Genomic DNA, 17,318 nt, shown 5'->3' with positions numbered 1-17,318 from the left:
GAAAGGGGTACCATTTATACATGGGCAATTATTACACAAGCGTGCCACTTTTTAGTCATCTTTTTGAATTTGGAATTGGCACAAGTGGCACTGTGCGACCTAATTGCTGGGCGTTCCCCCAACAGCTTGTAGATTCCAGACTGAGCCGGGGGGGGGGGGGGGGGGGAGAGAACCTGCTTGAAGTGTAATAAATTGCTTGCAGTGAAGTGGAGGGACACACAGAATGTTTTTTTTCTGTCCTCCATTCACGCAGATACGACAGACCAAATTACAACTGCGACTGGTGTTGAGAAGCCCCTCTGTGTCCAGGACTACAACTTTAACATGGCAGGGGTGGACTTTAACGACCAGATGATGGCATCGTACTTAATTGCCCCGAAGGCCAGATGCTGGTACAAAAAAGTGTCTGTATTCTTATTCCAATTGTCTCTGCTGAACGCTTATGTGCTATACAAAGCGTCACGAAGAAGTGGATCCTTCAAAAAATTCCAGGAAGCGATCATCACAGCCCTTCTGTATCCAGATGGTGCTGTGGCCCAAATTCACAATCCAGTTGCAGTGAGCCTACATATACCCATGGCATGTGTGAGCAATAAATTTAAGGGACAACTTTGTGTAAAAAAAAAAAAAAAAATTAAAAGGGGCCATTTGGGGGGGGGGGGGGGGGGGCGGTTGTGTTACCTTGGCATTTCATGGCCTCCAAAACTGTGATAGATACTGAGGAGTGAAATTGACAATTTACGGCCTTAAAAAGGCTGAAGGCAAGGATTGGTTTTTGGGGTCCTGTATTCGGCTAGACTGCCAAAAAGTCTCACACATGGGGTATCCCCCCTACTCAGGGGAAGCAGCAGAATGTACTTTCGGGGTGTAATTCCACATATACCCACGGCATGTGTGAGCAATATATCATTTCAATGACAACTTTTTTTTTTTTGTCATTTATCAAATACCTGTGACAAAAAATTAAATATTCAATGGGCTCAACATGCCACTCAGGAAATTCCTTGTGGTGTCTACTTTCCAGAAAGGAGTATTTTGGGGAGGGTTTTGTACTGACCTGCCATTTTAGCACTTGAAGAATTGATAGGCAGTCAGAAGGTAAAAGCTGCTTAAATTCCAGTATATAAACCATAGTTTGTAGACAGTATAACTTTTGCGCAAACCAATAAAAATACTCTTATTGAATTTTTTTTTTTATCAAAGACATGTAGCTAAATACATTTTGGCCTGAATCTATTACAAAAATTTAGTTTATTGGATATTTTTTTATAAGAAAAAAGTAGAAAATTTTTTTTTATTTTTTTTAATCAAAATTTTCACTCTTTTTTTCATATATATCGCAAAAAATAAAAACCGCAGAGGTGATCAAATACCCACAAAAGAAAGCTCTATTTGTGGCAAAAAAGGGCATATGTTTTGTTTGGGTACAGCATTGCATGCGCAATTACCAGTTAAAGTCACGCAGTGCCAAATTGCAAAAAATGGCCTGGTCATTAAGGGGGTAAAACCTTCCGGTCAAGAAATGGTTAAACTGAATGGGTTGTTTTACAAGGTGAAAATTTACAATCACTTTAACAGATTACCACACGCTTTTTTGTGGGTTTTTTTTTTTCCCCCATTTGCCGCAAAATAGTTTTTTTTTTCTTCTTTTTTTAATGAATTGGACCTTACCGCATTTGATAATTTATGCGAATGAGTACCATGATACCCTTACCGCATGCGGTGAAGTTTAGTAAATTGACCCCACAGACAGGAACAAAAACTAAAGAGTTCTAGCCTTCCCCCTACTCTAAAGAGAAGTATGTGTTTCTGTTTTTTTTGTTGATTTATACTTACCTAGATGGATGCAGCATCGGTCTGATGCTGGATCTGTCCCCCGGCGCCTCTACACTGAGAACCGAGCAATCGAACACCACTGATCTCTCTGTTCTCACAGATCCGTGAGCAGAGCCCTACTGACTTTCAGAAGCTCTATGCTCTGCCTCTCCTTGCTCACTGGGGCTCAGCGGCTCATTTACAGACTAAGCTGGGTGTTGGTCCAGGGATCTGGCGGATCCCCGCCTCGGTGGTCGTGATGGCGGGGTGCCTGGACCGACTTCTGTGACGTGGGCAGAGAGCAGACTTCAGCCTGCTCTCTGCTGAAAATGGGTCACCGGAGTGCAGAGCGATCTGCACTCCTGTGATTTATAGAAGTACAGCCAAACGAGCATTGGCTATACTTCTCCTTTTTAAAAAAAAAAACATTTTTATTCATTTGTGTTGCTGCTGGAGATATAGCGTCATTTCCAGGCTGGCTAAACCGTTATAATCAGAACAGTATGTGAAGGGAAATCACCTGGATACTGAAAGCCCCATATTTCCGTAAAAAACAAACAGGGCTGAAGTCCTTCCTTATACTATTTGAACTTCAAAGAATGGTAAATGTTTTGGATCAACGTACACAGTAGGAATGGGTTTCATCCTCTGTCAGGTCCAGGATGGGAGGATTTCCTATAATCTGTCTAGTTGGTTTATCTTTTCAGTCATTGCTGGACTCATTGGTCAATGCACTTTTTTTTGTATGCTGTTTGCACAAGTCTGTATATCTGGTTTGCTGTTTTGTAGCAGTTTAATTTATATGGTATTATAGCAATGACTTCCATGAAGCAGTCGTCCATATTTTGTAGCTGAAATTTTATTTCTAATTTGCCATTTTCTGTTTATTCTGGCAGGCTTGCCAATCAGCACCCCTGAAGTATGCAGCCAAGCCGCCTCGCAGCAGTCCACTAGAAGCGTCATACCTTGTACTGCACAGCAACAACATCCCCATCCTCACCAGGCACTTCCACCCACTCCTCAGCAACAATCCATGAATAACCACTTAATGTCACAGGTGAGTCACCAGACAGTGTCATCCAGTCCAACTTGCACATCCTGTCACTCTGCATACATCCACTCTATCCTTCACTTTAGTCTTTTAATAGGTTTGTTCTTTCTTTTCATGTTTATTTGATAGTCTCCATTTGTCTGCGGTTTGTATGATGCTTTTCTACCTTGCTTACTTTTGCCTGCATTCTTTCTTGTATTTATGTTGACCTGAGTTGAACAAGGCAAACCATACATGGTTTGAATCTCTGGCAGTTCAGCAGGAGATTCAAACCGTTTATGAGCAGGCTGTATATACTAAGTTGATCGAATAATCAACTTGGGTACAACCATCCTGCCGGATTCTCCTATGATTATCGCTAACAGCTACTATAGCCACTAGCGATAGTCACTATCTTCTTCCCGCTGGAAGCAGACCATTTCTCAGCAGGAGGGATTCCCCTGTTAGCACTGTCTGTGTTGATGGGGGAATCGTGAAAAATTTTTTCTTGCGAAATTCACTGTGTATGGCCTGTCTATGTGTACTGTGCGCCTTTAAATTACCTGAAGCTTAAAATGCTGCCTCAGTTATCCAAGGTTGATAACTTGCTTTCTTTGCTCTTTTCGTAACTTCCCCCGTCCGTTGCATACCCTCTATTTTGGTTGCACTCACATGCTTTAAAGAACTGCATCTAAAATTAATCTAGACCCCTTTGAAGGTAAAAAAAATGTAGTCAAATCGATTAAATTAGGTAAGATAAAATGAATGTAAACATACGGTTTCTGCCTGTCTGCCGGCTTAGTGGAGAATCTGTCTGCTGATCCCTGCTGAGCAGGTGCATGGCTTATGCAGAGCGGAAACACACAGCCTGCTCTCCTCTGAGCAGGCCGATGTAAACAGACCACCTTTCTGTTTACACCTGACAGCCATCAATTCTGATTCGCTAGAAGGATGGGGAACGGATCCCCATCTGTCCTATATTTATCGGATAGGATGTCGGCAGGAGTAAACACACATGTCTGCTTAAACTCGCCATTCCAAAGAGGACAATGGAGTATCTGATCGGGTCTGCTTAAAATACTAACTGTCAGACCCGGTCAGTGGTCTGCTTGTGTGAAAGGGTCCTTACAAAGGAAAAAAAAAAGTTCAAATTGCTTCAACATGTAAAAAATACTTACTGATTCTCAAGGTAATCTGATGATCAACAGTCTACAGTGGCATTACTTCTATATATTAAAAGCCAGTTTTTGACCTTTATTGGACATTATTCTATTGGACTGAGATCCCTAAGGCATTCTATTGGAAGGAGATCTGGTGACTGGGTCACAATCTACTGAGGCGTTTATAACTTATAACCTATGGTTGTCTCTTCTCGGCTCTTATTATAAACAATCCTTTCCTTAAGGGAAGATTGTTTAGCGCCGGTTCACACTACCGCGACGCTACTTCCCGGGGTGACCTCCGAGATCGCGGTGCGAGCAGCGCGCCGTGACCTCGGAGCGGCCGCCACGGACTTCATAACATTGAAGTCTATGGCGGTCGCCTCCTGGTCGCCCCAAAGAAGCTCCAGACCCTTTTTCTAGGTCAGAGCGACTTGTGTCGCTCCTATTAGAACGGGTTCGCAGCTTCCCTATGGGAGGCGACCTGTAAGGCGACCAGGTCGCCTCACAGGTCGCCTTAGTGTGAACGGGGGCTTAGGCTTAAAAAGTTATTTCAGCGTTTATTATTAAAATATAACTAAAGTCAAAACTTTTTTTCTAGTTTTGGATAGAGTGAAGAAGGTTTAGAACACCTGTTAGTTTTTATTGCTGTCTGTGTCTCCGTTTAGCAGATGCACGCTCTCTATTTAGCCTGTTTACCATCATCATTGCAAGTAAAGAAAATTCCAAATTTTGGGTTGTCCCCAGAAAAATAAAAAAGGGGAAATCTTCCAGGGACACTAGTTCTGGTAAACTGGAGGTCCCCAAGGGATTCCCTTAATTTGCATGGATTTCCTCTTACTTTCTGTTTGGTTTCTGGGACAGGAAGTGAAGAAAAATAACTTCAATGGGACACAGATGGCAAACAAAAAAAATGACCGGGATTATAACTAGGGATCGACCGATTATCGGCAAAGCCAATTTATCGAGGGCCAATATGCACTCTCACCGATATATCAGACTAGGCCCTGGAGGTTACCGATATTGGCGATATTTCGGGAAAATGCATGTACCGGAGTGATGCATTTACCCCTGTACCGGCATCCATAGCCGATGGTCGGCTGTCTTGTATTGACAACCGATGCGGCTGAGAAGCCGCTCGGCTGTCATTACAAGAAGCGGGAGGGGACAATCCCCCCTGCGGCTCGCCCGGGTCCCCTCGTCCCAATGGGAGACCCAGGCAACCAGCCTGCATGGCCGCCGAAGACCCGATCAAAGCCGCATTCGGCTCTGATCGGGTCTCTATGCAAAAAACCCGGATGTGATGTCATGAGTGACATCACTTCCGGGTACTGTCTGGCGCCAGATTAAAAAAGACCGCATTCAAAACTGCCAAACTTGGCGTTTTGCATGCTTTTAAGTGCAGAGGAGGGGTTTGGGGCTTAGACCTCCAGATCCCTCCACAAAAGTAACTGTCAACAAAAATTAAAACGTTTTTTTAAATGTACAAAAATATCGGTATCCGCAACGAAAAAACGATATTGGTCGATCACTAGTTATAACCTTCCCTTGCTCTATCCAAAATGAAAAATTGCCTATAGTTCTTTGTTAATACCTGTAATAAATAAGTGCTGAATAGGAGGGACTTTACCCTAATTACATGATTATTCACAGTGTTGTAACAAGTATTTTGCATCCTTTTATATAAAACAAAAGTTAGAGTACGCCTATGAACAGAATAGCCATATTCTGGGTACCAAGCTGCCTTTGATTAGTCCTCAAATTAGACTACAGACATCTACGATTAGTATCCTTGAAAATCTGTCTGTCCCAAATGATGAGAATGCTCAAGATTAAGATGATTTTATTCCTAATGGATATGTTCACAACTGACCACAGTGTTGTCGCTTGGGCATCAAGCTCAGAAAAGTCCATGAGATCCTTTGGGGCAGAATCGTACATTTTTTTGGCCTCAACGACTTTGATGGGAGTGCCTGAAAAATGCACGTTGCATGCCTTGCTAGTCTCTCGTGTAAGTGGGGGGGTCACATAAACAAAGTAGATGGGTACACAAACGGCAATAAACACCTGAAGGATGTTTTAACTCCTCTTCATTGGAAGCTGCTATAATCTGACACTTGGGAAAAGGATCCCTATTTAGGTGTTAGCTTTGTGAATTGAGCCTATCGCAGCCTATTAGTGTGATATCCTGGTCTGTTATGAAATGGTATCATACATGTGAGAGACATACATGATGTGGCATTCCTATCAAAAGATTGTAGCATTTCTAGCTAATGCAGGACTACTAGTGTGTATGTATCATTTAGAAGAATCCCATTTATTTGAACATACTAGTATGGTTCTAGTGGATTATTGAAGTGTTCACATGGAAAAAAATTAAATGTTTTCTTTCTGCTGCCTTTCTCATCGTGAGTGGTTAATGGGAATATGATTTTGAAATGATTTTCAAGTTTTTATTGCATAACAGTTATGACTCATTTGAAGCCTATATCAGTCCATGCTTCCAGAATCGGAGAATAAAACCAATTAAAACAGTGCTTTGCTTTAAATGTCTTTCTAAATATATAACTTGGAAATAAAATGCAGAACTAACATTATTTTCCTTTTTTTTTCTTTTCCTTTTTTTTTCTCCTTAACCCTTTCATAATATCCAACCACTGTTCCCCTTCCTCTCACATTGAATCATCCCACCTTTTTTTGTCCTGTTCTCTGCATGCTGCTGTGCTGGCACCAAGACCCTTCAGCCCTCTCCACAACCGGTCCAGTACTCCGCCAGCTCCTGCCCCCAAGTCCTTCTGCCAGTTTCACCTCCCCAGCAGTACAATCTGGTATATTCACTTAACTGTTCCCTCCTCCTATCTTATTGGATCTCTGCTTGTTTAAGGAGTTGGTAAACAGCTAGCAGTCCTTTCAAATGGATATATATATATATATATATAGGGACTGGGAGTATAGGTTATGTTGCTATCTCAATATTTAATTCCTTTAATTGTAGTTAGAGGTTTGGTTTTTAACTTTACGAAGAAAAAAAAAAATGAATATGGTTGCATGTACTTCATATTTAATATAGTGCAGAACTGTACTCACTTTAATGGCTTTTGCAGAGTATATTTTGGTATGAGGCACAGGCATTTGAAGCCTTGTGGGTTTACTAATAACCTATTTTACTTCAACTAAAGCTGACATTAAAGTACTAGACAGAACAACTTAAGAAACTCACACTTGTTTTAGATTCCCCACATCACCCCACTGCTGTGCCTATTATAAGGGTGTAATGCTCATGAATGTTGTAGTTTGAAGTGTGTTGTATATTGTGAACAATCCAGCAGAGTTGAGGCATTTTCCTTCTCATCCATTGAGCTGCATAGGAATTCCTAAATCTGTGTTCTACTAGGATAGATGTCTTTTGAACAGCTCTGCTATGTTGAGAATAAAGCTGGGACTTAAAAGTTGGACAGTTTAAGCTGTCAGTTCAACAGAAGACAGTCTAATGACCGGCTTCTGTCAAACATTCCCATACTGGGAAGCCAACATTTGATCAGCGTTTGCAGCCAATGGTTGCATCTCTGATTTGTGTATTCCGACAGGAGGAGTGTCCCTTCTAAAAGGATACAAATAGCACAGCAGGATAGATCCCTATATTCACATTGCTTGTGTGAATCTGTGACCTGTGATCAAAAAAAAAAACCTCAACGTGTATAACCTGCTTAACTAATTTTTGCAAGCACCCTTTTTTTCTTCAATCGAGACTTTTCTCTATATGCAGCTTTCTGGCACTGTCTTTCTCAGCCTGGCTTTTGAAGTACTGCATCTAAACCTTACTGGACTAAACCTGCTTGGTATAGTCTAGAGGTTACTTGGGCGCTGGGTTCCACACAGTGTTTTCAGACTCTGTTCTGGTGAAAGTTTAGCTGTGGAGCCCTTTCAACACTCACCGGCCACTTTATTAGGTACACCTTGCTAGTACCGGGTTGGACCTTCTTTTGCCTTAAGAACTTCCTTAATTCTGCCTGGTATAGTTTCAACAAGGTTTTGGAAACATTCCTCAGAGATTTTGGTCCATATATTGCCATAATAGCATTACGCAGTTGCTGCAGATTTGTCGGCTGCACATCCATGATGCCAGTCTCCTGTTCCACCACATCCCTAAGGCGTTCTATTGGAATGAGATCTGGTGACTGTGGAGGCCATTGGAGCACAGTGAACTCGTTGTCATGTTCAAGAAACCAATTTGAGATGATTTGAGCTTTGTGACATGGTGCATTATCCTGCTTGGAAGTATGCTTTTGAAGATGGGTATCTGTAGTTATAAAGGGATAGACATGGTCAGCAACAATACTTAGGTGGGCTGTGGCATTTAAATGATGCTCATTTGGTACTAAGGGGCCCAAAGTGTGCCAAGTAAATATCCCCCACACCATTACACCACCACCAGCCTGAACCGTTAATACAAGGCAGGCTGGATCCATGCTTTCATGCTTATGCCAAATTCTGACCCTACCATCTGAATGTTGCAGCTGAAATCAAGACTCATCAGACCAGGCAAAGTTTTTTTTTTTTTTTTTAAATCTTCTATTGTCCAATTTTGGTGAGCCTGTGCGAGTTGTTGCCTCACTTTCCTGTTCTTGGCTGACAGGAGTGGCCCCTGGTGTGGTCTGCTGCTGCTGTAGCCAGGCTGCTTCAAGGTGTTTTGCATTCAGAGATGGTATTCTGCATACCTTGGTTATAACGGGTTATTTGAGTTACTGTTGCCTTTCTATCATCTTGAACCATTCTGCCCATTCTCTGTGTATTCCTCCACACAACTACTGCTCACTGGATACTTTCTCTTTTGCTGACCATTCTATGTAAATCCTAAGAAAATCCCAGTAGATAGCAGTTTTTAAAATGCTCAGACCAGTCCGTCTGGCACTAACAACCATGCCACGACCAGTCACTTAAATCCATTTTTTATTCCCAGTTCGGATGCTCAGTTTGTACTTTAGCAAGACTTCTTTGCCACTTCTAGATACCTAAATGCATTGAATTGCTGCCATGTGATTGGCTGATTAGCAATTTGTGTTACCAAGCAAATTAAAGGTGTACCTAATAAAGTGGCCAGAGAATATAGGTTAATTTGGCAGTGTATGACATTAACCGGTCACTTACTATTCTGGTAGGGGACATGCCTTTCTTTAGGGGCCTGATCACACTACAATTTCTGCTTTCTAGATGCATTTTTGTATGCGTTCCAGTGCATTTTTTCTTCATCTCAATTAAGGACATGTGCATTTCAATGCATTTTTTTATGCATTTGGCCAGGTTTCAGATGCATTTCATAAAGAAAAAATGCAACGTCTTCTACTTTTGTTGATTGCACTGGAACACACCGCATTGGTGTTACCTGGTGCCACTGTAAAACACTGTCAATGTGTTTTTGATGCAGAAAAAATGCACCAGACTGCATGTGGTGTGAACCAGCCCTCGGAATCCTTTCTAGATATATGTTCCCGCTGGCAAGCCGTGTCTTTAATCTGATCCGAACTCTGACCTTACCGTCACTATCTCATAAATGGGATGCCAAGGTTGATCGCATGCTTATGAACTATAGTGGTAAATTTCAGCTGTTACTGTGTACTAGAAGCCTCCGGTCTCATTTCTTGTATGTCAGTGGAAATGTTTAGTGCCCTTTTTCTAGAGTGGTGGACTATGGAACCCTTTGTATTTGATCTGTATAGCCTTCGAGTGACAGAAGATATCATCGGGGATCCTATTGGTGGCAAGAGCAACCATCTGCCCTAGCTGTGAGTCTGATTTTTAGGCTGCTTCAAAGCCCTCTTTTTCTGTGTATTTGGAAATGTCCATTTTGCTTCTGCAGCCTCAAAGTCCTGGCTAAATCTTTGGCTCCCCATCCACCTGCAAATCCTGACACTCATGTCTGCCAAACTGAACAGATTTTTCTCCAGTTGTAGGGGTCATCTAACAGAAGCATTGGATGCTTTGGTGGCTCTGAAATTTAAACACCCTGATCTATGCCTTTCCTTTCCGAAAGTTCTTCCTTATTTGATTTTCAGGATTGAGAGGGAGAACATTCCAGTGATCTTTATTTCTCCAGACTGGGACAGGCAAATGTCAAAGACCTGACCCAATAAGACTCCTGGCAGATGCTTAATGGGTACTACCAAATCATCAGGATCTTCTGTCCCAAGGATTGGTTTGAAGTACCACCTCACAGTTGCTGGCTTTATTGACATGGATGTTGAAGCCCAGATTCTGATGGATTAGAGCAGGGGCGTCAAACTCTTATTTAATCATGGGCCACATCAGCAATATGGGCGTCCTCAAATTGCCTTTAGTATCTGTAAGACTAGATGTCCAGAGCACCCCCTCCCCCTTACATCAGATGCCAAGAGCCCCTCCCCCACTATCAAAAGTCAAGAGTCCCCCACCCTTCCTTGCATAACACATAGCTGGGAAGCAGATAGTGCATTGTCTGGAAGAGGGCTGAAGTCTTCTGAATGCTAGGACCAGGGGAGATGGAGATGAGGGGGTGCTGCAGCTGCACAGAAAGGAGCCAGGATCTGTAGGAGGAGTTCTGTCATTCTCTCTGCTGTCTACTGCTGAGAGAGGGGGTGGTGGAGATGCGGGGAGTGCTGCAGCTGCAGGTTAGGTGTGAGGGCCACATGAAATGACATGGAGGGCCACATTCGGCCCGCGGGCCTTGTGTTTGACATATGTGGACTAGAGCATCTGAGTGTGCGATTCTTACGACGACCGAGCATATGAAGTCTACTTCCTGCAAGATCTATCATCAGACATGGAAGGAACACTTAACTTGATGTGAGTCTCAGGGCTTCCACCCCAAGGGTTTCTTCTTGGAATAACATCTCTTTCCTGCAGCTAGGTTTGGACCAACGTCTAGCGCTCATTACTTTCAAGGGTTGTGTTTCTGGCCTTTCAAATCTGATTCACAGACCGTTGGCCTCTCACTCTTTTTATAGGTGCTCTGCCATGTAAATCCCTGTCCATTCCCCTGTGACTCTGTAGGGTCTGAATCTCATTTTCTCTGTGCTTCAGAAATTGTAATTAGAGGCAATTAGAATCTTTCCTCTTTCTGCACCCATAAGGTGGTGTGCCTTGTACACTGAACAAAATTATAAACACAACGCTTTTGTTTTTGTCACCAAGTTTCATAAGTTCTAATACTTTATTTCTCTTAAATATGCACAAATCTGTCTAATCTGTGTTAGTAAGCACTTCTCCTTTGCCGAGATAATCCATCCACCTCACAGATGTGGCCTATCAAGATGCTGATTAGACAGCATGAATATTGCACAGGTGTGCCTTAGGCTGGCCACAATAAAGGCCACTATAAAATAAGCAGTTTTACTGTATTGAGGTAGTCCGAAAACCAGTCGGTATCTGGTGTGACCACCATTTGCCTCACGCAGTGCAGCACATCTCCTTGGCATAGAGTTGATCAGGTTGTTGATTGTGGCCTGTGGAATGTTGGTCCACTTCTCTTCAATGGCTGTGCGAAGTTGCTTGATATTGGCAGGACCTGGAACACGCTGTCGTATATGCCGATCCAGAGCATCCCAAACATGCTAAATGGGTGACCTGTCTGGTGAGTATGCTGGACATGCAAGAACTGGGATGTTTTCAACTTCCAGGAATTGTGTACAGATCCTTGCAACATGGGGCCGTGCATTATAATGCTTCAACATGAGGGGATGGTCATGGATGGTCGTGGATGAATGGCACAGCAATGGGCCTCAGGATCTCATCACGGTATCACTGTACATTCAAAATTCAATCAATAAAATGCACCAGTGTTCGTTGTCCAGAACATACGCCTGCCCATACCATAACCCACCGCCACCATGGGCCACTTGATCCACAACGTTGACATCAGCAAACAGCTCACCCACACAACGCCGTACACGCTGTCTGCTATCTGCCCTGTACAGTGAAAACCGGGATTCATCCATGAAGAGAACACCTCTCCAAAGTGCCAGACGCCATTGAATTTGAGCATTTGCCACTCAAGTCGGTTATGACGACTAACTGCAGTCAGGTGGAGACCCAAATGAGGACGATAAGCACGCAGATGAGCTTCCCTGAGGCAATTTCTGACAGTTTGTGCATAAATTCTTTGCTTATGAAAACCCATTGCTGCAGCATCTGTCTGGGTGGCTGGTCTCAGACAATCTTGGAGGTGAAAATGCTGGATGTGGAGGTCCTGGGCTGGTGTGGTTACACATGACCTGCGGTTGTGAGGCCGGTTGAATGTACTGCCATATTCTCTAATGCGCCTTTGGAGACGGCTTATGTTGGAGAAATGAACATTCAATTCACGGGAAACCGCTCTGGTGGACATTCCTCCAGTCAGCATGCCAATTGCACGCTCCTTCAAAACTTGCAACATCTGTAGCATTGTGCTGTGATAAAACGGCACATTTTAGAGTGGCCTTTTATTGTGGTCAGCCTAATGCCTCGTACACACGCAACGATTATCGGCCGACCATTCGGCCGTCTTTTGTCCAGTGTTGTTGTGTTGGTTGAAATGTGCTCTAGACTGCACACAAATTTTCTCGGCCAACAAAAACCAACTTCAGAAGTGATGTCATGTGCTGGTTAACTTTCCGTGTGTTTTTTCTTCTCTGAGCATGCCCAGTCTTGCTCATCTGATTTTTGTCTGCCGATATCTGTACTGACTGACGGAAAATCGGCCGTTCTGTTGACGGCCAACAAAAATTTTATAGCCTGCACGCCAGATTTTGTTCGGCCGAAAAGTCTGAGTCGGTTGTCGAAAGCATCAGACTAACAAGCCGAAAATCGGCCGATCGGATATTGGCCGAAAATTCACGGCCAACTATCGATGCGTGTGTACGAGGCTTCAGTGCAATATTAATGCTGTCTAATCAGCATCTTGAAATGCCACACCTGTGAGGTGGATGGATTATCTCCATAAAGGAGAAGTGCTCACTAACAGGTTTAGACAGATTTGTGAACAATATTTTAGAGACATAGGCCTTTTGTGTACATAGAAAAAGTCTTAGATCTTTGAGTTCAGCTCATGAAAAAATGGGGGCAAAAACAAAAGTGCTGCATTTATAATTTTTTGTTCAGTGTAGTAACAGCGAGGAGGGTTCCTGAACTGTGACAGCCTTACCCTACAAGGAACCCTTTTTTCCTAAAGTAGTTTCTGCCCTTCACCCTCAACCAGGACATTGTTCTTCCTTCCATCCCAGGGTGCTACTTAGGCACAATTAACTTAAATGCTCTTGTTCCTTCCCGTTTGCATTTTCAAGGCCTAAGGTTTTAGTGGAAATGCTACCAAAAACTGAAAAAAATATTGAGCATGGGCCAGTGGATAAAAAGGTCTTATGCTGCTCACCAGCATTTTGCACTTTGTTGTGAAAGGAGGTATATGGAAATTGCACCAGTGAAACCAGATACCACTTCCCAACAGCTATACATTAGTTAGCTGCAGTTGAGAGTTATATGTAATGAATGTGCAATTATGACTCACTTTATAGCTTTCACTGAAGACAAATGTTTGAAAGCCGTATCGCACTCCTTTTGAAAGTCTGCTTAGCTAAATTGGTTTTGCCGAGTAAATCTCAACAAGCAGGGTTTCATTATTTTCTGTTTTTCATAATCTGTATCTGCTTGACTATCGTTCTATGAATAACTGTTATATTAATGGCTTAATACTAGTCTGTCTCTTTTAGCTGAATAAAATATGCTTTTTATGCCATTCAGTTTGCGCAGTGTCTTGACTTGGTCATATCAGGCTCTTTGTTTTCACAAGGTCGTTGTATGTGCAGAGCCTAATTATCTCCTTTACCTGTTTTTAATGACAGGCTGATGATTTGAACAGTCACTTTGGGCAGATGACTCTCAGTCGGCAGGGTTCATCCGAGGCTCCTGATCCTTCTACAGCCATCTACCAGTCACCTATTATTTCCCAGCATCCCCAGCAAGCTGGCTTCATCATGACATCTGGGGGACAAGCCATCCCTCCAACTGGCTACCCTTCCTCAGGGCACCCTTCCCCAACTCAGCAAGTCATGCCACCACAGGGATTCATGCAGCCTCCACAGCAAGTAGGTATTTTAATGAATCGTCATATGGTTGTAATATCTTAATGACCGATTGTGCTTACACCAACGTGTGTCCCACCATGTTGCAAAAATTAGAGCTTTGTGTGTTTTTGTTTTTTTTTTTAAGTTAATTAAAAATTTATTTTTTTCCCCAAAAATTGTGTTTGAAAAACCGCTGCGCAAATACGCTGTGACATAAAAAATTGCAGCGATCGCCATTTTATTACCTAGGGTGTCTGCTAAAAAAAAAAATATATATATATATATATATATATACAGTAAACCCCCGCTCCGTCGCGGTTCCGTTTTCGTGGTCCCGTTATATTGCGTTTTTTTTGTAATGTTATTTTACTATATAAATCATTAAAAATGAAATATTTTTGTGTTTTTCATAGCTCTTGCTATGTCTCTCAGTATATTTTATGTGTTTAAATGAGTTTCTATTGTTTTAAAAGTGTGTTTAAAGACCTTAAAATGCTTTTACACGTACAGTGACAGTAAAAAAAACATACTAAAATCAATCAAAAGGCAGCGCTAACAGGTAAATATAAATAGGTATATCCGTATATACTGTGATCAAAATATTAAAATACATATAAAGTATAAAATAAAGTGCATATTGTGATCAATAAATACAAAATTAATACATATTAAAGTGCAAGAATATATTGCAATCATGTGTCCATTGTGCGACCATATGCAAGGTGCAAAAAATATATATTAAGGTGCAGTCCAAAAAAAAGGTTTCCTTCAGAGGAACTAAAGTACTGGAAAGGTGCTCAGGTAATCCACATAAGTGCCCAGGTGCTCTCAGGAAGAAAAACCCCCTATGGGGATGCACTCACCAAATCAAGGATAAACACAAGCCTTAGGCAGACACAGTATCCCCTGAACGGATGGATGGATCCAATACAGCCTCTTATGAATAGCTTTCTTAATTACTCCTCTCCACTCTCTCCCCAACAGCATGTTTAAAAGAAGGGGAAGAAGCCAAACATAGTGAAGCCCGTAGGTATTTTATTGTAACAAATAAAAGAATAGTACTCACAAACATAAAGTTGTATTCAGCATTGGTTTGCAATCACTGTAGTTTACTCCACTTCCGCGTACGCTGCCTGCGTGCGTTCCACTGTGGTTTCAGGAAATGACGTCGTGATGCTCCGCTGCCCGGAAGTGCGTCGACGCGTTTCACCCGCCTACTTTGGGCGTTATCAAAGGTCTTTGATAACGCCCAAAGTAGGCGGGTGAAACGCGTCAACGCACTTCCGGGCAGCGGAGCATCACAACGTCATTTCCTGAAACCACCGTGGAACGCACGTCGGCAGCGTACGCGGAAGTGGAGTGACCTACAGTGATTGCAAACCAATGCTGAATACAACTTTGTTTGTGAGTACTATTCTTTTATTTGTTACAATAAAATACCTACGGGCTTATTGAAATCAAATGGTAAAAATAAGCATATAAAATCTGCCAAACCAGTCCCGGAGCTCCCAAATCTCCTTGAAGTGCTGTGGGATTCCCTGATGGTGAAGAAAGGGAAATTCCATAACATCAGATGGTGCCAAGTGGAGGAAAACGATCCTATGTGGCCCAATATGTCACTGTGGTGTTCACCGGCTGAACGGGTACTGTGTGCGGGGCGCTACACAGACCCAGAGTCGGGTTGTCCTCCGTTCGCCGGATCTTCCGCGGTGACCGGAAGTGATGCACGGATGACGTCACCGGAAGTGACAGTCAACAGATCAATGCCTTTAATCAGCCCAGCTTCCTATCGATCTGTTGACCGTCGCTTCCGGTGACGTCATCCATGCATCACTTCCGCTCACCGCGGAAGATCCGGTGAACGGAGGACAACCCGACTCTGGGTCTGTGTAGCGGCCGCACACAGTACCCATTCAGCCGGTGATCACCACAGTGACATATTGGGCCGCATAGGATTGTTTCCTCCACTTGGCACCATCTGATGTTATGGAATTTCCCTTTCTTCACCATCAGGGAATCCCACAGCACTTCAAGGAGATTCGGGAGCTCCGGGACTGGTTTGGCAGATTTTATATGCTTATTTTTACCATTTGATTTCAATAAATTGTTATGATCATCCAGAGACACTCTCCAGTTTGTCATCCATATAGCCAAGTTCTATACATATACCAGAGTGCGCCACCCTTCTTTTTTAGTAAAAACTGATAGACATACCCCAAGCGACTTACAGCTGGAATCGCAGCAAAAGGTGGCGCTAGTATTAACTTAAGGGGGCTGAATAATTTTGCACGCCCAATTTTTCAGTTTTTTATTTGTTAAAAAAGTTTGAAATATCCAATAAATTTTGTTCCACTTCATGATTGTGTCCCACTTGTTGTTGATTCTTCACAAAAAATTAGTTTTACATCTTTATGCTTGAAGCCTGAAATGTGGCAAAAAGTTGCAAAGTTCAAGGGGGCCGAATACTTTCGCAAGGCACTGTGTATGTATGTATGTATATGTATATGTATGTGTGTGTGTGTTATGTTTATCAGTATTTTTTGCTAGAAAATTACTTTTGTCTTTCGTTCATTGACAGACAACAGCGCTCCATATTCAGAACCAGGGGTTATAGCGCCCCCTGCAGGAGTAGGATACTAGGCAGAAAAAATACTCGGCTACACCTATGGGCAGTCATAGCTGGTATTCATCCCTCTCTCTGCTACAGGCCTTCAGTTTTTTTCTGCCTAGTCAGGATTAGGGACCTAGTTCCCTGCCAGGATCTTCGGTTCTAGCTATTTTTTCCTATTAAATGGCATTTTTTTTCTCCTGTTTTTTTTCCTGCAAGATCTACAATCAACTGCCCGGCTAGAGGACGGGCTGGATAGCTAGATCCAGTGGTTCCCCCCAGTCTGGCAAGCAAGCAAGCGCAGACAAGAGCCCTGTGCTGGGTCAGCGGCAACATACCTCCACTGGACGGGAACTGGCCTGCGAGTTAAACGCCTTGTGAGGTTGCATACGACCGGGCTCTGGCCCGAATCTCACTGTTCCTTCTGGCCAACAGCCCCTGCATTTCGATGGTGAGGGTTTCTGTCTGGAGTGATGGCCGTCTGGTTCCATGGTATCTTGAGTAAGATATCCTCTCTCTCCCCCTGGATTCAGTGTGGAGTGGATGCGGGCCCCCCCCAGGACGATTGACCTGCAGGTACCCCTATTCCCCCCCCCCAGGCCCCCCTCTGTGGTCCCTGTGGGCCTTCTTGGCAC

The 17,318-nt window shown here is 43.1% G+C and overlaps 1 protein-coding gene across 5 annotated transcripts in view; it reads left to right on the top strand.

Moving 5' to 3' along the window:
- The window catches only part of R3HDM2 (R3H domain containing 2), a 271,423-nt gene that overhangs the window by 201,144 nt on the left and 52,961 nt on the right, over positions 1-17,318 (top strand). For 3 of the 5 annotated variants that reach the window (XM_082246039.1, XM_082246038.1, XM_082246037.1), the window contains 3 exons: positions 2,712-2,872; positions 6,741-6,833; positions 13,854-14,096. In XM_082246039.1, the coding sequence (XP_082102165.1) occupies positions 2,712-2,872; positions 6,741-6,833; positions 13,854-14,096 (497 nt within the window). The remainder of the gene's footprint in view (positions 1-2,711; positions 2,873-6,740; positions 6,834-13,853; positions 14,097-17,318) is intronic. The other 2 variants (XM_082246041.1, XM_082246040.1) reach the window with 1 other exon arrangement.

The sequence above is a fragment of the Pelophylax lessonae genome, assembly GCF_965119305.1.
Source record: "Pelophylax lessonae genome assembly, chromosome: 2".
Classification (NCBI taxonomy): Eukaryota; Metazoa; Chordata; class Amphibia; order Anura; family Ranidae; genus Pelophylax; species Pelophylax lessonae.
Note: the sequence above shows the minus strand (reverse complement) of the source record. Positions and strands in the feature narration are given on the sequence as shown.